The sequence below is a fragment of the Passer montanus genome, unplaced genomic scaffold (genome assembly GCF_014805655.1).
Source record: "Passer montanus isolate IOZ18808 unplaced genomic scaffold, ASM1480565v1 scaffold10, whole genome shotgun sequence".
In the NCBI taxonomy this organism is placed as follows: domain Eukaryota; kingdom Metazoa; phylum Chordata; class Aves; order Passeriformes; family Passeridae; genus Passer; species Passer montanus.
Window position 1 is genome coordinate 9,815,435 of NW_024356505.1, and position 21,917 is coordinate 9,837,351.

A 21,917-nucleotide genomic window follows, 5' to 3' on the forward strand; every position below is an offset into this window, starting at 1 on the left:
AAGGAAAATTCTCTTCCTACATTCACTGTCTCTTCTCTGCCAGACAATCTCACACAACACTACCCTGCATGTCTCTTCTTGTTGCCTTCCTGTTCTCTTTGTCCTTCGCCCCTCTGGTGCCCTTGTTCTCAAATGGCAGCATTCCCCCTGCAGGTGCTACCTTATTCACTTCCAGTTTGTGTCTGAGTCATCTCCACAGAGGGGGAAACTCAGACCAAAGTTAAGGAATGCCAGTACAGTGGCAAACCAAAATAACACTGTGAGCAATACTGCAGAAATGAACAAAAACAATTGTCTTGAATTGAAATGCCTTTTTTTTTTTTTTTAGTTGACATTATACAGTGTTGTTTCTGAGACAATTTTGGTTTTATGTGACTGGGTCTGAAGACTTTTCTATTTGCTTTCTAAGAAAATAAGTTTTCTTCAGACTTTTGCCTGAATACAGACACATTTAGATTCTTTTGTGGACTCCTGCTGAACCTGAGCCATTTGAAGTGAAGAAAAGCTGACTCTGCTGTTATTTTTGTTTAAATGAATGCACATAATCCTCATGATGTCTATAAAAAATGCTTCCCTCAAACCCTTTGTCTCTCAGAAGCAATATTATCTGCAGTGCTTAACACAAGGGGAAATTAATCCCAGAGACCCCTCTTTCCCAGCAGATCTCCTGACTTGTCTGTAATCTGCTGCCTTCACTCCGTTAGCCTGCCTGCAAATGGGATTTGCCCAGGCTATGGTGGCAAACAGGCACAGTATTGTGGAAAATGCACATTATTCAGCCCTATTTGCTCACTTAAAGCAGCACAGAAGCCCTCTCATGAATTCCCAGCCTAGAACAGAAAGTGTGGAGCATCCTCAAAGTCCATGCTGCTATCCTCAGGCACGAGGTTGACCTCACCACCAGCTGGGACCCCACTGAAGCTGGCAGGTAGAGCACATCCAAAAGAGGCTGCTGGATCTGAACAGGAACAATATGCAAAAGGACTTTGGCATCCAGTTAGGCTGACACCCACTTAGCTAGAGAAATACCTCTGTGTTTTTCTAAACAGGGCTATGGAGATTTATTCTCTTTCCTGAGTTATGGTATGTCTACACTGGATTAGGCAAAGTTGTCCCGCCAGACAGACGCCAGCTCCAAACCTAAATTCATGTGACTGTGTGGTGTGCTGAAGATGAACACAGCTTAACAAATCAGCCTGGATACTAAATCCTTTTTTGTCCACTTGCCTTGAACTTTGGAAAAGAGGTTGAATGAGAAAGCACGGATGCCCAGAAAAGCGTAAACCTGGTGCCCTCATACTCCAAACTTCAATGCTGCTTTTAAATTTTTGTATTAGCTTGGCAAGGATGGAGGGAGAGCTGTCCTTGCTCTGAATTTGTGCCTTGCACTTTTTTCTTGCTTTTGTTCCTTTCCTCTTGCAGTAAGTAAGATCTTTGGTATAAGATGTACAAAAATCCCATCAGCTTCGCTAGTAATGTGCCCTTCATTTTTTAAATTCTTTGTGGTTAAAGGACAAAAAGCTAAAGAGTGCCTGTTTGTTCATGAAGAATTGCCTATGACTAGATTATGAGGGACATTGTGACACATAACCTTTATCCCTAGAAACTGAGATGAATGATATAATGCACATCAGTATCCACCTAAAAATGGGGAAGACAACTTTTTGAATGTCTTCAAAATAGCATTGTTCTTCAGATAAACCCCATATCATCATAGCCTGAGTGCTGTCAAAAGCCATCAAGCATCTTGTCCCAAACTCATAAAGCCATTCTTTCTTTTTAAAAATGATTTTTAACCCTTTTATGTAATAAATATGGAATATATTAAAGATATTAGCCTTGAGCCCTGTTTTAAATTTAAATGTTCCCTTCTGAGTGTACTATCCACATTTTTTGTTCAACAACTGGACATGTTCTAATATATTCCTTTGAAAAAGTAACTGTGTTTGCATAGTGAACATATTTGTCCATTAAGGAAATGTAACACATCTGATTGACCTTTCTGGACAATTATTTTTAAAATGTTTGTTCCCCAGGGTCTGTTATTGCCTTTACTAGGATAGAACAATTATTTTCTGCTGTCAAGTCTTTGAATACATATCTATTTTAATCATGTGGTTTTCCAGTTAAACTATGAGTCTTTTGAAACAGAAAGGAACAGAAACTGTACAACAGCTAGATTGTGCAAACACAAAGTTAACTGGGCACAAGTCCAATTATAAATCAAAGCCAAAACAGGGGAAATTTTGAAGAGGAAAGAATGCATGGGTCAGAGTGGAAAGAAGTCTCAGTCATGAGAAAATATTTTCTAGTTTAACTAAAATAGTTTTGATATTAAAATGATAATGAGGACAAAACCCAGAAAGAATGAAAGTTGGCTTAATCAAGCAAGAAAACACAGACTGTTTCCCCTATTTCCTTCAGTGCTGATCAGAGAGATAAATATCGACTTTTCTGTAGACTGGGTCAAGGAAGGGGAATGAGAAAAGGGATGCCATTATTTGCTTTGTCCACTAATATTAAATTATTGATTTGTCAACGACAGCAGAAGCACTGCAGAGGTTAGCAATCTCTGCACAGCAGAGTATGTAGAAAAATAAGAAGTGAAACTTTTTTGATAAGTGAAATGATTTTGATCACTGCTTCTCCTTTTTTGACAGGCCCTAGATGAATATCAGAAAAATCTTGTTCTGCTAATGAGTTGAGCTATTCTGACAGTGACCGAGATCAGCATCCTCAAGGAGCATTAACTAAACTGATGTTTCAAAGCTATGTTCCTTTCTTGTCTTGTTACTGCCTCTTATTCTCGACACTCATCCTGATAAGCATCAAAATACAATTTGACAGCATTAGCTATGGTAACTGGCTGGCATGCTCTGAAACCAGCACAGTCCTTTTGGCAAAACATTTTAATACAAGCTGCCTGGAAGGTCCGTTTCCAAAGCTGAGTCACTTCCCTGCTGCAGTCTGCCAGAGACAGCACTCGGGAAAAGAATCCCTAAGAATCTGATTTTCTATGTATAGACAGCAGAGAGATGATCCATTTAAATGTCCCTGTGTTTGCCCAGTGATTTGTTTTAGTTTGACAAGCAAACACAAGCTCAGATCCTATAGCTCAGTGGGACTCTGAGAACATTTCTTTAGCATATGGTGGGGGAACAAAAGCTGGGAGACAATACCCACCCCTGCGCTTTGCTTTATTGTTAGGAGCACCCAAGTGCTCTTAAGTTCTTTTGAAATCAGAAATGGTGCAAAATGTTTGCTGGTAAAATCATACAGGCTTCTGATAATAGCTGGATTTTGAAAACAGGCCTTTTTCTTATTTAAAAGTAGATACACTTAAGATGAAGACAGTAAATATGAAGTACTTTGTTTCTGAATAAAAAACAGAACTGAATCTGTGAAAAAAAGTTAAATTGCCAGGCAAGTAGTACAGTTAGCAGGAAAACCATTATTTGGATTAACAGTCTATGTAACAGCATACTAAGAAATCAGTTAATGGAACTTAAAGTAGAAACAAAAATTAATTTTTCAACACTTTTCTTAGAGGTAGTATAAATAGGTGCATGCAAACCTCATCACAACAAAAAATAAATGTGAGACATCTCAACAGGACTTTTAACATGAAAATAATAGCAAGCTGCGCTTACCTTAAAATTGTGTGCTTTTTCATAGTTGAAGTGGTTGTCGTTCTGAGTTAAGGCTGCTCTTCTGACCAGGGAGGTGATCTGTGAATAGGCAAAGAGTTTCAGAGGTTGCCACAGAAGTGCCCCTTTGACTCCCACCTTCACCCCCAGGGCCACGGCCAGGAGCTCTTGGCGCTTCCTTCCTCGCTTCGACTTGTGAACAACAGCACAGTTTTTCTCATTTTCCAGCCACAGGTCCTCTGAGAACATAGTGCTGGGATCCCAAATCTTTTCCCTGTCTTCCTCGGCGCCGGGGAGCCTGACTGTAGTCAGCACGGTGCAGTTTGTCCAACTGCTTCTGATGTTAGACAGCAGATTTGAAGCAGCTGCAGCCCATTCTGCTGAGACCTCTGGCATGTGACTTGAATGGGCCGTCTTGTGGGACGGAAGGAGCTTCTGCATCTGAATAAGTAACGGCCTGTGCCGTGCAGCTTCTTGAGGCAGATGTGTGCCTCGAACAATAGCACGAATTCATACACTGAGCAGCCTCCCCCACCGTGCTCCCCCAGTGGGGCTCTCCAGATAGGTGCTGCTGAAATACTGGCTGGGGGGCACACAGCTTTACAGCTTCCCCCCCAAAGGCATTTCCAGGGACAGATCTCTTCCACTCTGCAGTGTGGTAAAAAATGAACAAACAAACAAAAAGCCCCTGGAAAGCCCACACTACCGAATCAGATGCTGCATCCAATTACACTCAGACTCAGAGACTTATCAGCCAGCAGTCTGCATACTAGCAGATTAAGCCCTTAAAACCATGATGATTGTTTAATCTTACAGGGCAAAAAATCTTTCTCTCTTTTTTTTTTTCCCTTAATTTTCCTATCCTGTACAAGAGAAAAAATCCAGCAGCACTCCAAGCATTAATAGCACTTTTATGCCATGGTTTAAACTAAGCATTTTGTCAGTGTGCATTTGGTAGCACTGAGGTAGCTCACTGCCAGGGAAAGCTGAAAGCCCAGCTGGGATTATGCAGGCTTGGAAGCCCTGGAGCCCCACAACAACCCTGGGCAACACTCCAGGGAAGGCACCAGGAGAGCTTCACCTGGATGTAGGAGACCCATATGCACAGCCCTGTTTGCAGAACAGGGTCTTCAAGGTGGCAAGAGTGGCTGTCCTTTGCTCTGGTTACCTGCTTCTACAGATTTTGAGGGGAAAGGTTTTCCAGTTAAAGCCCAGGGACAGGAGGCCTCGGGACCCTGACCAGTAACAGCTTTCAGTGTTACTTTGGACTTGTCATCCACCTTTTTACAGGCAGGTTGTTCTGTGTCCCATGACACAGATATCTGATACTGAGCATTTGCTGAGAAGTACATTCAGTGCCCCCTCCCCACTGGTTTCCTTCCCTCCAGCTCCCCTCTTCTACTCCTTTACTAAGTATTCCAATTCCCCATCCATAAGAGGAGGATAGGAATTACCTGCTTGGCAGAGCACTGTGGGATTTAAGTCTAGAGGTGTGCCTAATGCTCAAAGTGCTTGGATAGAGCAGAGTGGGGAGTTGCCAGTGGTACTGGGAAAACTGCCTATTTGAACTGGAGACACTAAAGACCACATCAGCCTTTTACAGTCTGCCCCACTTCAACTAACCCAGAAAATATGTGAAATTGAAGTATTTAATTCACTTGTATTCACTTGTGATGTTGACCTTGCATCTATTTTTTTTTCAGTCTGCTTTTACCTCGGGCTGAAAAGTCAGAAGGTTCATCTAATTCACTTACTAACCCCTCCACCACACAGACAGCCTGTGCTTAGTAAAAGTGATGCTCTGCTGATTTGAAAGCCCATGGGGACAGATGGTTGTCCCTCAGCAACATCAGGCTGTGCAATTTCAGAGAGTACCCTACTTAGGGTTTTCAAGAAGTTGTACAACCTGCAAAATCAGCTTCTCACTCATAAAACCATGCACTTATTTCTATATATAGCACATTTAATTCCTTTCTTTTTCAGGTAAGTCACAACAGCACTTTTTACATGCTCCCATACTTCAAAGCTTCTGCTCCCCAGAAGAGAGGATTTCCACACAAACACTCTGCTCCCTGAGCAGTTGCTGCCCATTCAGCCTTTCCCTGGGGCTTGGCACTGTTATCTGACCACTGGTGACAACTGGCTGTGGATGCATGCATGAACATTGCTCTGCCTGCAGGATATCCCTGCTGCTCTTCCATATGTCCTCTTGTAGTGAGTCCCAGTTTCTAGCTGGGGACCTTTATCTGCTTTCCAGCAGATGAGGCAGACCATAGCTGCCCAGCTTTTTCTCCATGTGTTTCAAGAGGTAGAAAGTACTGCTTTTTTTTGCCAGCAGCAATGGCATCAGTTTGGGCCATCACAAAGGAAACCTTGGAGTTGCTCAAAGTTCTTATCACATTCCAGTTTCTTTCCTCAATGCCATTTAAAATGTATTTATATTTATCAGAAAGAAAACGTCCAAACTAGCTCTGAGTTGTCAGACACCTCTGAAACTACAGCATCTAAATCCCCCACATATACATAAGCTACTTTTTCTCTAACTTCCAGCATAACACATCCAAAGTCAGAGAGGTCGGTTTCCTAATAATGCTCTAATATTTGCATTTATGTCACTAGACTGATAAAAATCCCATTATATAACCAACATTTTTTACATAACATGGCAGATTTGATACTCAAGTGACAGGCTTATGATGATACATCTTGGAATTTCAATTTATTAAACTATTTTTGGAATATCAGAGTGTCATCCTGGGATCAGACATACACACATATTTAATGGAAACTCTGAGTGTTTGCACAGAAGCATTAAACTTAATAGACTTGAGGGAGGAAAACTCAGCCAAACCGGTTTATATGACTAAGGCAGAGCAGTATTTACTGTTTATCATATACAAAATTTTATTTATCCCTTGGGAATTTGCCTTTCTTGGGCCCTGTTTAGACAGTTGTTCAGGGGGATTCGTTGCAAACACAGGATGTGCACAGAAGGCCAGCAGTGAGTGCATCCTCTTAAGGAGCTTAACCAAAGCCCGACAGGTTTGGTGTCTAAATGGTGCTGCAAACCTCAGACAAGCTGGACCACACATACAACCACTTCCTTCTCTAAATACAGTGCAAACTTCAGCAATGACGAATTCTCAGCTGCAATCAGTTCCTGATACCACAGGCTCAACCCAGCGCTCTTCTTTTATCTGCTCTCTTTTTCCTAATACAAAATTGGCTGCACATGGTGTCAACTCATTCAAAGAGCATATCTTGATCAACTTAGTGAGTTAGCCTGCAGCTAAAGAGGAGAAGGCCACTGGCTAAGAATATTATTGCTGATTGTCACTAAATGTGAAGCCAGTGAAGGCTGGCAGGCAAATGTGGGTTATCTGTGTTTTCAGACCACAGAATTTCTGCCTAACATATAGTTTTAGTTTACTAGTCTCTTTGTAAAACAGATATGCTGTATAGGAAATTGGGCATTTAGAGACAAAAAAAATGTCACTGAACTAGAATAAGAAAGTTAAAGGGCAGAGCAGAGGGGAAGAGGGCGACAACTCAGCTGTTGCACCATTTCTAGCGCGCCTCCGCAGCATGAGCTGAACTACACCATTGTCTCTCCCCCCAAATACTGGCATCTTGTTTGCTAACAAAGGCCTCGGGTGCAGGAAAGAACAAATTGAAGTATGAAAAGCTTTTGGTTTTGTACATGTGGTATGATTTCTCTTGCAGTCGTGTGGGCAGCGCAGAGGACTTGCTGGAAGCATGTGGTGGGGGAACTCTCCCTGCTGCCCTGCTTGTCTGTGCCAGCTCCAACATGGTGGGAAGAGACACTGTGGGAGTGGTGGCTCCTCTCCCTGAGCTGCCACCATGCCTGACTGTGGCTGGCAGGGAGGGGAGATCAGGCAGCACATCCTTGGCTTGCTGCTCTGCCTGCAGAAGGACACAGCTGTGGAGGGGAAAGGAAGAGCACAGGCATGTCTCTTCAGATGACAACACAAGTGAAACAGAGATTTCTCCATGATGAGGAACTGTGACAAATCCATGACTGATCTCCAACTAAAGACACTTAACTCTGCACATAGATACAGTCATAGGTCAAAGAGAGGCCTGTTCCCTTGCAGGCACGGCACACTGGGTTATCTGCCAGACAGATTATGTTTGCTCAATCGCAAACACGTGGTGGAGATGACACACGGAGCAGGAATCTTGCAGCTATTGGGTTCTTCCTAGTTTTCTCCCACGGAGCTCTTCCCACGATGCACTCAGAACACGTCAAAGAAACCTCTTAGCAAATCTCAAATCTCTTAGCAAGACACAGGGCACAGAGGGGAAATGGTGCTGGAGGCCAGTCAGCCAAAGCCTTTGCCATACCACAGTCCCACCAGTCCATGCCTCCCACTGCCACGCACTGTGAGCTGCCATTAAAAGGCTTCTGTGCTGCTGAAACAGTGGGAGGAAACGAGCTCCAAGAAGAAAACATGCTGAACACAAAGCCAAGCACAATGCATGAAGAGTGGTGTTTGCCAACCTGATATCACAAAACCCACTTTCCTAAGAAACCCTCTCTCCCATGGGAAGGCCCCCAGTGCCAATTAGGTAAACAGAGCTTGCAGAGGTGAGCAGGGCCAGGAAGATCCACAACATGTGTCCAGGGGCTAGGGGAGAAATCAGATTGCACAGCTACTGGGATGCTGCTGTTCTCTGGTTTGCCTCTTCCCCACCCCAACACAACAGTCTGTTGTTTCCAGCAGAAAACTTCTTTTCAAAGTGAATTGTCATTCAGTAAACTGGACACTGTTAATAAAACAAAAACCAAAAAACCAAAAAAACACTGGTGTTTGTTTTAAGGATTAACATTTATCTATAGTTTTGATTTTTACTACTTGGAATTTCTCTTTTTTTAATAACTACCAGTACCTCTGAAAATTATGACTGAGCAGCTGTCAACAACACGCATAATTGTTTAGACAGCAGACTTATCTATACTGGGCTCTTGTTCTGGAGAACCTGGTTGCACTTCCACCACCACCATTCACAGTTATCTTTTGCAGATAATCCACAGCAAAAGAAACTGTTTATTTAGGAAGGCTTCCAAAGTACATGCTCTCATGTTAAAAGTAATTAAAATTGTAATATTCATACATCTTTTAAATTGATGTGATTGGTTATTTATTAGCATCTCAGCAACCAGCTGTCATTTATATGCACTTATTTCTGACCATGTATGTATTCAGTCCATTCCTCCACAGATAAAAATATAACTTACCTGCAGCAATGGAAATATAATCTCCCTTAAACACCAGATCTCCTTTCTAAATCCTCCTCAGACAGATTTTTCTGTATGCATCATGATTATTTTTCTCAAAACAATGTAGTCAACCAAAGAATAAAACAGCCAAAGGCAAAATTGTGTATAATCAGGAAGGCACTAGTGAGACTATTATTAAAAATAATACTTTCAGTAAGCCTCTTATGATGTATTAATAGAATAAACTATTGTCTATTTTGGAACAACAACTGGAGATCAAATTAAGTGGTATGCAATTACATAGTCATCTTCAATTAAAAAATAGTGAGTGGATTAAAAGGTTCTATGTTGTCATGCAATTCTACCACTTAATGCATTAATTTGTATATTTCCAATCCACCTTTGTATTCAATATATCTGATATAGTATTTTGATTTCTAATTTTTGCAACTATAATAAATAGGCATTGTGTTACAAACACAATGTCAGTATCATGGAAGAAATAATGCAGAAATGAGGAAAGGACCTAGGCACAGTATGAACTTCCACAGCAATTCCCTCAAATAACCCTGTAGAGATTAACATGGTAACAGCAGGTCTAGCCTATTTATTGTCTCGACTTCCTTTCCTCCCACTCTCTCCTTTATCCTTCCCAATCCATCTCCATACTTGTCAAGGTTATTAATGACATTTTCCTGGCCAAGTTCATGATCCTCTCCTCTGTGCTTAATATTCATGATCAAAACGGTAGCAGAGGGATGAGAGAGAAGAGGCATGAGGACTAAGTGGGGCAGATGAGAGCAGAACCACACACCACGGCCACTGCTGCTGCTGTGCTGGAAGAGGAGCACCAGGTCGCCACAGAATACCAGCCCCCACAGGGCTGCCAGAAGCTGCTTGATCTGCAAAGAGGGCTTGCTCAGGGAAATTGCACTGAATTCACAGAGATCAATCACTGATTTCTGAATACCTCTTGTTCCCTCTGGGCATACAACACACATAACTGACTGGATTTTCCTGCCTGCAGCGTCTGTCAGTGGGTAGTGTTATCACACGTAGTATAGATCAATGATAACATCTGGCCTGTAGGCAAATGAAAATTCAACCATTATATTTATCCTGATATTTGCAAAATATTGGCAGTGGTCCTGTTATTTTGTCAATGAAGATGGTATTTTTTTGACAACAGAACTAACAGTATTTTTTTCTAACAAATAGACATTTTAAGAAAAGGATGGATGGATGGATGGATGGATGGATGGATGGATGGATGGATGGATGGATGGATAGCAGGTGTCTAATCTAAAACAGTAACATGTTCTTGCTTTATAAACAAAGGAGAAAAACAGAAACCTCCAGACAGTGATTCATCCTCTTCTATGAGAGGTCAAGTCTAAAATGGATGAGCTTGAATTGCCTTCTTGCACGTTATTTATGGATCACATAGGAAAACTCGATGGCTCTGGTAGAAACAGAAGCTTTACTATAAAATATTCAAAATTAGGTAAAATCAATATCTCTCTGTACTATTTTCTGTCTCTATTCTTCTGTTAGCTATTCAATTTCAGAATAAATTAAGTAAGGAAAAATTTATTTTATCAGCCTCAACCATATCTATAAGTAATTATAGATTAACAACTGTACTTTGTTTTGGTTATCAATACTCACCTTACCTCAGACTGTCTAAGACTCAAGCTCTGGAAACATAGAATATCCAGTTTACCACATCATTTATTACACAACTGCGCTGCATGCAACTTTATAGGTTGGGCTCATTGAATGAACTTTTTCAAGAATGGTAACTATAGAAGGAAGATTTCTCACGCTGACTGTGTAGGTAGCCACTATTTTGACATCTCACCCACAGAGGAAATAGCCTAACAACATAATGAGCTTAATATGACATACAATGGCCTCAATGAGTTAAGAAGGAAGTGACTCATGCTGTCTACAGTATATGGGACTATTAGCCAAGAGACAGAGATTTAAAAAAATAACCTAAACATCACAGTTTTTATCCAGATCCCCAGTGCATGCTGGCTCAGCACCATGTAAGCTATAGCCCTATACAACCTGTTCATATTTTTACATTTTCAAATTTTTATATTTTACATTTTCACTACATTTTACAACTTCACTATGAAGTTTTGCTTTCCAAAGAAACAGTACTTTGTTTAGGAAAGCCAGCTTGCCATTGATTAAAACCATCATTGCCCTGCAAGGAGACTGCAGAGCTTGAACCAGAGCCAAACCCACTGGGCTGCCACAAAGAAGTGGAGAAGTTAACGCTCTTACTTCCCTGTCTGGGGAGAGGCAGGGAGACAAGAACATCTGTTCTGAGAAAGACGAGTCCTGTGAGTGCAGGGCAGTGCCCTTGAAAGGATGTGGTAAGTGGAAAAGGAAAAGATGGCAAAAGGTCTGGAAATGCCACCAGCAGTAGTGGACCTGCCCCTGGGGCTTCCAGGCTTGCTCATGTGGGGCTGTCCTTAACCATAGCTGCTCAACAGAGCTAGTTTGAGGTCATGCTCAAACACAGGCTTAGACTGAGGACCATGTTTTGTAAGACTGCATTAAGTCTGTGTAATGTCAGCTTTTCAATAAATCCCAGTGCTATGCAGATACTATGTTGTACAGCAGGCACAAGGCTTGGATGTTTGACCTTATGCCTCATTATGCTCCCAAATGTACACACAGCACCCTACACAAACACCTACATCCTCACTTTTGGTAAAATTCTCATTTCTCTGTCTCAGACACTGCTACACCTTACAGCCAGGTGTTATCCCAAAGAAACACAGTAGCTATCTACTTCATACACAGCGAAACCTAACACAAAAAAATAAACACAATACGAATCTCAAAAGTTAGAAAGTTCTTCTGTTTCTCATTTTGACTTCTGACACTATATGTTAGTGACAGTAAAATTCTCCTGGAGTGTGATAACTCAGCCTTTCAGCACATGCTCTGGACTGAAACCTATACACTGCAGTCAGAGTGCCTGTTCATACAGAGAAGAAAAAAATCTGTTCCTCTTGGGATTATGATAAAATGTGGAGAAAAACAGGCTTCATGAAAGTTTTCCAGAAACAACAGTCAGACAGCAATGGTATTTATGTCCTGAGCCACTAACCGCTCGGCAGAGCCAGCAGATCTCTGGAGGAGCTGTAAAGTGATGCTGACAGGGCTGCCAGAATGTAAAGTATGCTGTGGCAGGCCCAGAAACCAACAGCAGTGCCCCAAGTTTTGCCCTAGCCTAAGACAGCTTAAAACAAGAGACTTTATTGTGGGTTAAATAGAGATTTATGCAGCCTGAAAGGGAACAAATAATTTGTGAACCAGTGATTCATGAACTGGTGATCATATTGTCTAAAAAACTGGGTCTCTGTAAAATTCTTCCTGGACATTAGCAGTTCAGGAATGGATTCTCAATGGTGTGATGCTCTGTTCATTTAGCACCCACAGGGAGATGGGAATGATAAGCAATTTGTAGGGGGGACAGTGCCAACAGCAGCATCAAATGGCAAACAGGATTTTTTCTCTAGTTTTGGTCGTTTCTTGGTGGTGTGAAGGAACTCTAAAGCTTCAGTCTCAAACTTAATTCACATGATTGAATTACACTGCTGCTCAGCAGTCATGGCACCTTCAGATAAACTACGCAGTACAATGACCTAGTCATGTGTTTTCCATCATTAGTAATATTTCTGTCCCCTTTCATTGCAGCATCTTGTGACTCCCATTAAAAAAGCATAAACTCAGTAGACAATGTAAGGTGAAAGGACTTTTTCATGCCATTTAGGAAACAAAGTAGGCAATTAACAAACAAGAACACGACATGTTTTCAGGTTGAAAGAATACTTTTTAACAAGCCTGAACCAACAGCCCTTAACCAGATAAAAAAGGGAGAAATGCTAGTTTTATAAAAATGCTGTGGTTTGTGACTGAACTTTCATTTCAGTATCCTTTATCAACTGCATTGCAAAAAAAAAAAAAAAAAAAGAGGGCTATAGAGAACCATTGTCCACATACAAAAGTGAAACTGTGGCTTGGAGAAGATCACTGTTCTTGGTGATGACCCAGCCATGGCTGTCTGAGAGCTTGGTTCAGCTCACTTGTACATCCATCAATGTCCCAGGACATGTTCCCCTGAGATGGGAGCACACAATGTTTACAGCTTACCTGTTTGTGAAATATGTGCTTCTGTCCCATCACCTTAAACAATGTCATTAATCCTGGTAGTGACAAACAGTGTCAAATCCCAGGCTGTCATCCCTAAAGAAGTGGTAAGGCTGTATGGTCCCTGGTATATCTCCGGCTTCAAAATATGTGTTTGCTTAGAAACAGGGAAGGAATTAATGCAGAAAAAAATGATGTGGGGTTAAAGAAAAGACAGAAGGCTCTGAACTCAGCCAGGTTCACTTACTTATTTCACTGTATGCCTGGACTTTACCCCAGGAATGTATGACATTCCTCCTTGTTATATTAGAAGGGTTCCTATAACTTACACTTGTATCAGTTTCTGTTCTGAAATGGACCCAGCACAGAAGAGTTGGGACAGGACTGGCACCACATATGGCAAAGCAGAAAGGCACCTGCAGGATTGGGTAATTTTATATTACATATGGGATATATCCCATATATTATATATGGGATATGTACCCTCCTCCAGCTCCTTCCAGCTCACCTTGCAGAAAAAGCCACTCTAAGCACAACCAACTTCCTCTTCTCGTAGTCGAGGTTTTGAGCACCTTGGCCCTTGTTCAGCTTCCCTTTTCTCACAAAGCAGCAAGGGAACTCCTGTGTGCCGAACCATGCTTTTAGAAGAGCATGTTATAGGACATGCAAACCACTTGAAATCACACTCTTAGAACTTGCATAAAGTACCAGAATGTATCCAAGCTGTTTTATTTTCCCTTCAAAATAATTGTTTTGTGTCACGTTTGCTTTGCCCTCTGCACGAAGCTGGCTTTGTTACTCCATTACTCCTTGGGTAAGCAGCAGCACAGCTATCCTTGAGAACACATAGGCATTCCCATGGCCGCTGGAGAATCACTCAGACAAAGGCTGACCCCACTTCTCTGCTAGAGAATGAACACACAAAGACCGTATAATCCTAGTTTTATTTTTCTGTACAGGTGCCATTTGACCCTGATAGCCTTATAACCCCCTCTGACCTGCAGCCCGCTGCCCTCTGGTATGAAGCAGAGGCTTTTGTTCCTGATGGCACACCGTGCACAGCTGCTGCCGTCATTGTCTGGAGGGGGACAGATGGCTGCTCTCAGCACAAAAAGGAGATTAAAAAAACTGAGGGAATGACATCACTCTTCAGCCTGCAATTTAATTCATGGGACCTGTGGGGCTACCAGGGGCATGGCCTAACACCCCAGTTGACTCGGCCTCAGACAGGGAAAAAGTTTGCATTTTGCAGAGTAAAAGACATTTAAAAAATAAAGAGTTGCCAACACTCTGATACTTATATTAACAGTTTTTAGTTATCCTGAATATATACTACCCTATCAGCAGCAGCACTTCTAAAGTACTCTGAAAGCAAGACTGATACTGTATTCTACTTCTGTCCATGGCTGTAGTTCAACTGCAGTAACTTAGTTTAAAGCTTATTTATTTTGTTTCTCATGATGACCAGTTCATAAAAATGTAGCTGGGGAAACATAATACAAAGTAAATGATTGTCACCATTCGGTCCAGTCCAGCTACAACACTTTGTAGCTAAAAGATTTAATCTGTATCTCATAGCCCCATCTAAGTCAATTGAACAGAAAAAAAAAACCAACAAAAAAAGTGCAAAGTGATAGTTCTGTAAGTAGTGAGCCTAGATGTCGCTTTTCTGCCTTGAATTCAGCTCCAGATCTATGAAATCACTGAATTCTTCTTTTTGTGATTATCAGACACCAAAGGTATTTATCTGAATTTATTTTTTAATCTTAAGAATATTACTAGATTACTGTTTGGGAGATGGGAATTTGGCTTCACTCTATGTGTGGTGCTTGGTGCCATCTGCACCAATGTTTTTCTCTAGAGGAAAGATTTTTGCTTTGCAACAGATGTCTCATTGAAGACACTTGTCAAAGTGGCCACGTTAGCTGCTACCACCCTCTTTATGCTACTGGCAGGCACTACATGTGCAGGAATGCCACCACATGAAGTCATTCCACACAGACCATAAAGAATTAAAAGCTCCTTCCAGGTGGGTTTTTTCTTTTTGTTTTCCCCTGAAAGAAAGCAAGCAATTTCTTCTCTCCTTGAATACCTGGGAGCATCAGAGATGCACTCTTCCATGCAGTCTGAGCTGGGGCTGGGACCCATCATCTGACAGTGCCCTGGCACAGCTCCTGCTTCAGCCCCAGGATCAGGCTCAGGCCTGAGGATGGTTTTGCTCCTAAGTGCTGACCAGCACCTGTGGGAGACATCACTGCGTGTTTGTGGTTCTGCCCAAAGAACCAGGCAGAGCCTTTCCTTGTGCGTAACCACCCAGAGTAAGGTTCAGGTTATTCCCTCAGGCTCAGCTGTACAAACCAGCTCTGTCTGGAAGATTCCTGGAGCAAAGCTGTGGCTTTCAGTGTGTTTGCACAGCAGTGGATAGAAGCACAGAAAATCATGATGCTGATGAGACAAGAGATCTAACAGATCCCATCCAAACACACTCTGAGTTTTACCATCTCAGCAATGCTGATGGCAACACCAGCATAGAGTGGAAGGCCTCGAACCAACAGTATGTTACACAGCTTTCACTGTCATTAATTCAGAGCAGACAGAATTCAGCAAACCACAGAGGTAGACTAGAGGTGATTAAGAAGAGTGATGATTCATTTGCTTCATAAAGTACTATCATGTTTTATTTGCTAATCTGAAGAGTAGAACATCTTATCAGCCAGCATGCTTGAACTCGGGGGTGAATTTTTCAGGGAAACATTTTTTGTTGCACAACATGTGACTCATCAGATCAGGGACTTTGCACAGGGATGTTCTGACCAAGAGCCAAATTATGTTTTAAAATGTGGAAACACTTAGGTTTAAAGTATTTTAAAAACCAGTTTTCTGTTTCCAGTATGAAATGTTTTGCTAAAAGCAGTTAATAAAACATTAAAAGTAGTTGGAACAGTTTCAGTCAATCGAGCTTAAATGTTTTCTGCCTTTATCCTGCCTTCTCAGTGCTCGGTCATGAAAAGCTGAGTTTTACTTTTATCGCAAATCAGACAGAAGTAAAAACAAAAGAGGAGAAATTACCCATTACAATCCTCCACTACATGCTCTGATAAAATGCTAGTTTCAAAGGTGATCTTCTAATGATGATTGCTGAGCAAGTTGTATTCCCCTGTATGAGCTCAATACAGAGACACAAAGGCTTTACATTAATTTTCTTTTTGTTAATCATTTGTTCCCCTGGGCTCTTTTAATCTGTTGTGACAGACTCAATACCACTGAGAATGCCTTTCCTGCTATTAAAACAAAAGGCACATATCTAAACACTTTATAATTTCAAGCAGAAAAGAATCTCATTCTCCTAGCTGAAGAAAGCAGTAACAAAAGACTTGTCCTAGAACGCTGATGTGAATCATGGCCATCTTCCACTTTCATTTTTGCTCTCTTGGGGATTTCCAATGGAAAAACAGACTTAACCCAGCCAGCAAGGTACTGGGCCATGCCTCTGTGAAGGCTGAAGGATGAGAAGTGCTCCTGAAGGAATGCCTTGGAAAGGCTCTCAGCTGTTTGCAAAGTATCGCACTTCAGTCCCTGTGGAGGGGCCAGACACACTTAATATAGAAGCATTAACAAAGAATTTACTCAGCCAGGACCAGACAACGCAGCATTTTAAACCTGGAGTTTACAAAAACTTGCCAGAGTACGAGAAAACTGAAATCAGACTTCAGTGCACTGAGGCAAAACCATAGCTCCATGCACGTCCTTTTGTGTAGTATGTTTTCACAGCACAGTAATTGCCTTCATTTATATTACATCAATTTCCAAAATATTTTTTATTTCCACATTAAAAATAGCAGCTCATTGGTTCTACATTTGAAAAATAAGCTGAGCACTTTATTGTTCACTCAAAAAAAAACTTAGTTAATTCATCACTTAAATGAATTTTCACTTCATTTTTAAGCATTTAATCTTTCAGAAGTTTAACAAGGTTGGTTTACTATTTGCTATAATACAGGGAGATTTAATTAAATGACATGCCATCCTCTATCAACATCATTATGACTGCATGTTGCCCTTGTTTTCCCTTAATTTATAGCAATTTTTTGCTCCTTGCCAACATGGGTTCCTAGTAATGTCACAGACTGGCATGGATAGCAAGCCAGTTGGTTCCATTTTCCCTGTGCTCAGTGTTTCTTTTGCATCCCAGTTTCACATCCATCAGTGCTGCATGGCACTTGCAGGGCATCAAACCTGGATACTTTCCTGAGGTGTAGAATGAGTTCTTTCCAGCTGGGCTTTTTTTTTTCTGCTTTCTTACTGATCTTCTTCATTAATTCCCGCAGCGGCAACATGTTGGGAAGAGAAAGGTTACCTCTACAGGCAACAATTCACAAATCACCTCAAGCTCTATAAGTTTAAGCCTTTTAAGCCTTAACATGCTAAATCTGTTTGCAAACCAACAGGCAAAACGTGCCTTAGAGTACATGTGTACCACCTGCTCTGCAATGCATGAGCCACTGCAGAGGCTCTTGCTCCAACACCGGTTTCTGTGATGGTTTTCAGGACCAGCATCTGGTAGCAGCAATGGGGCAGACTGTGGTGCAATTAATGCTTCCAGAGGACACAGCTGCAATCACCAAGTAGATGCAAGGAAGACAAATGAGTGCCCTTACTAGATACCACTGCCTAGCAATGCTGAAGGGTGCAGCAATACCTCAGCTTCAGGCTCTAGTAACACACCACAGACAAGCCGTGGGACTTGAAGGAGCTGTGACCCTCAAGAGACTTCCAGGTGGCTTCATCACATCACCCAGATTCAGCTCCGAGTTATCTAGAATTTGCCTGTGCCGCTGACTTCCACATTGCTGCCTCCATCTACAAGATGAAAACCAGCCATTTGTGGGTGAGATAAAGCCATGCACCCCTGGAGTGCCACAGCTGCCTCTGTCAGGGTGGGAAAAAGGGGGAACATCTGTACCAGGGAGCTCCCAGGACAAAGAATCAACACCTGGAAATAAACAAGTGGTTGCTCTCAGCTAACAAAAAAGTCACTGAAAAGCCATTGTAACTGTTAACCCTGACAACTGTTTGCACTGACTGTGTGATCAATGATGGATTCAGCAGTGTGAAAAACATACATATTTATTGATAAGGGGAAGAGTTGGGAACCATCCAGGTATCAGCTCTCCACACCCAGCCAATAAGGACCAGGACTGGGTTTTGGCAGGGTGCAAAGGAAAGGGACAAGGATGGGGAAGCATAGATTCTTAAAACCATAGCAGTGAGGGCTAAGCACCAAATGAGATCAGAAGAACCTTGGAGATCAGTCAGGGATAAGGAGATTAGCTCCTTGTTTCGCACAGACCAGTGTCATAGAAATTTAACCTGCAAGTGAAGAAGAACAGTGGCAATTCTGGCAGATTTTTCCATATCTGAAAAACATCATCTAAGCAATCAGAAAGTTGTCCTGAGCAGACAGAATAATGTCTAAAACATTCCTTCAAAACTTCAATGTCAAAGACAACTTACAACAACAGCTCTTTTAATTTTTACTTTTGTACAGTAAAATGTTCCACTTGGAAGGAAGAAGAATTCAGTGAATGCTCAGTCAAGACACTTCTGCAGTTCAGCACCAGCTCTAAACAGTGATCTCTGCCTTGTCATTTTGACAGACTTCTACTTTGTATATTTTTCACCTTCTGCTTCCTGCCCTTGTGTAATTGCCTTTCTCAGATTAGAAATGGGCCATCCATCCTACTGAACACGTTTGGGCCACTATTTTCAATGCAGTTTTACACATGCTATACACAACATCAATATTCCCATGATTTCCTGTTCACATTCAGCTGAGATGACTCTGGACCCATAACCTCATGAAACACTAAATGAGAAAAATACTTTCTGAACTAATTCAGCTTGTAAACTTCCATTTTTATTCGCTAAGATGTCTGGAATCACTACTACACATTAAGTCATTGCCTAGAGATTTTTTTTTTTAGAAGAAAAAGAAAATAGAAAGGCCATCTATAGTTACTTTTATGATAATTCATGCAGTAAAATGAGTAAAACTCTGCATTTACAGAAGTACTTATGTATGCTTTAGCAATACTGCAGTTCACAGAGATTTATGCTTACAGAAGCCCTTTAGGACAGAATCCCAGGGTAAGAATTCTCCTTTGTTTGGTAAATCTGTACAGTCTCACTACTTATTGTTAACAAGAAATGTCATCATATTTACCATCAGGAAATCTTCTAAAGTCTGCAAATTATCAAGTAGCTGCACGGCTAATTTATAAAACTCATTACTATTTTCAACTGTCACTACGTGTTAAAACAACCTACAACGGAGAGCATTGACTCTGACATCCAATTTCCCTCAGTTCATCCTTGGGTAAGACTCCAATTGACTGGACAGACTCTTTACTTTTCAGTAGTGTTTATTATTTGCATTGCGACAGGGCACAGAAGCTCGAGCCTTTGAGCAGGTCAAGACAACAGCGCCGGGGTACAAACGCGGAGTCAGAGACGTTCCCTGCCCTGCAGAGCTCACACTCTAGAGAGCTGCCCCGCCTTTGGAACAAGTACATTTCTTTTTCACACAAGAAAAAAAACATGAAATGAAACACAACCACGAGAGACTTAAGGCTGTAAAGAAGAATTTTCAAATATCAGATCAAGGACTCAATAGTAAATTACTAGAGTATTTTAAAAGTGCACTATATGTAATACCCCACGTAATAAAATTCTTGTTTCTGCTTAAGTGCTGAATTCCTGACTAAAATGCAAATGAAGAAGAGAACAGAAGTAGAAATACCATTTTAATTCAAAGGCTGTTCTCCTTGCTGTCCCTGTTGTGCCCAGAATAACCAGATCCCTTATTTCTTCAGGGAATTAAACAGCATAAGTTTAAGAGAGAATGTGTATAACAATGGGCAGTGAATGTATTCAATGTTTATAAGAATCTAGAGTTCTCCCTGAGTATTATCATGGGATGTAGATTATTTTATAACCTGATACTGCATTTTGTAATTCCTGACAAACTTCAATCAGCCTAAGAACCCTGCTATTGCAAAACCCTGCAGCCCATATCACATACACAACAAAACTATTTTTAGAAAATCTACTGAAAAATCATAAGTTGTTCAGTTCAAAATAAGCCTCTCTTGGACTTTCCATTAAAATACATCTTTAAAATAACTTTCTAACTTTATAAATAGACTGCAAACTAAAACATTTAGGAGCCAAGAAATACCAAAGCTAAGAACTATCTGAAGAATTCTCCCCCTGCCCTTCTGGGCACAACAGAAATCTTACCTACTTACAGACAACATATTTTGTCTAATTTGGTGTATGTGTATCTATATATACACACACATAGATATACATATATATATATGTATGTACTCACAGAGTCTGTTATTCCATGAACATAATAGGAAAAGACAAATACTAATATAAAGGTGTTGTGGATTAACATGATGATTTATCCTACTGTGAGTGGACTAGATTTGGCTGAAAAGCATGGGGTTTGTTCTCTGTGAAATTTCTTGTATTATTTCCAAAATTTCAAACTCCAGGGGAAGTGGTGGGCTTTTGATGGAAGGAGTCTTCTAGCAAAAAATGGCCCAGTTTCAGGTCTGCTATGCCTGGGGAAGATCTGCCAGCCAGACTGTGGTTTGGGTTCTCAGCTTAATGGCAGACTGCCTAAGGCCCAGGGATCATTAGCTTTCAACATAATTAGCCCATCTATCAGGCAGATTAAACTGAGGCTCAGGACACCCAAAGAAATCCAAGGAAGTAGTGAGGTGTGAATGCTGAGGGTGGAGGTGTGATGTGTGAATACATATGGTCACTTGGATTCAGTAAAGTTTGTTTTTTTTTTTCCTGAAAAACCTTTTGACTGAAACATTTCAGGCTCAAATATATATTTTCAGAAAAAATAAAAAAGTATTGCTGGAAAACTTCCAAGTATCTCTAACCTGTATTCCTGCTGAAGGAGACAGTGCTTACTGGAAGAACCAGGACTAATTTAATGAGCAGTGGGCCTACTTTTCAGCAATGAAGATAAAAATAAATATTGAACAGCTGCCTACTTGACTATGCAGCAGCCACAGGCTTTAATCCATTTGATAGACCGTAAATCTGCATGGAAACCAAAGAACTGGAAAAGTATTTTATATTTATGAATCTATTATATGCATGTAATGTAACATTAACTATTTGTCTTTAGTATGTCTGCATATGTACATATCTTTTGAAATGTTACACACATACTATATATACATATAATATGCATATCAGTACAGAAAAACCTCTACATCTAAATTTAAGTAGTTATCCATATATGAAAAATGTATTAAAGACAAAAGAAAGACTTGGCATGTTAACTGGAGCCATGTACAGTAAACACCGTCCTCGTATACCCACAGTCTGTCTCCAAACTAGACATTATTGTGCTAAACTGTGAATGGGTAAAATACAGTAATCAGGATGTTTCATCAGAAATATGCAAATATTTAGACTTTTGCATACACAATTTTGGATATTACAGTCCCACACAACTGTATTTTATAGTAGTGGATGTGTAGGGAAAAAGTACAGCATTTAGAAAGACGCACATTTTTTTCACGTGGATCTAAGTTTATAGTCAAATTAAAAAAAGCTTTTTTTAGCAAAACATGTCACCTATTCTTTCTGCATACCTTTGAAATGTTATTGCTTAAAAAAAGATTGTGCAAGGAAGCATCCAGCTAAAATAGGAATCTACAGCATCTGTGTCAGCTAATGTGCTTGGTAAGAACCTAAACTCTCTACCCAAGGAAGATAAATCATCTTTCCCTAAAATGGTACCAGCAATTAGCAGAATTTAT

General features: G+C 40.9%; 1 protein-coding gene across 1 annotated transcript in view; it reads right to left on the reverse strand.

Annotated features, from left to right (window-relative positions):
- CHN2 (chimerin 2) overlaps nt 1–21,917 on the reverse strand; it is a 158,542-nt gene that overhangs the window by 19,939 nt on the left and 116,686 nt on the right. Inside the window, exon 7 of the mRNA XM_039710590.1 lies at nt 3,651–3,728. Coding sequence (XP_039566524.1) covers nt 3,651–3,728 — 78 coding nt within the window. The remainder of the gene's footprint in view (nt 1–3,650; nt 3,729–21,917) is intronic.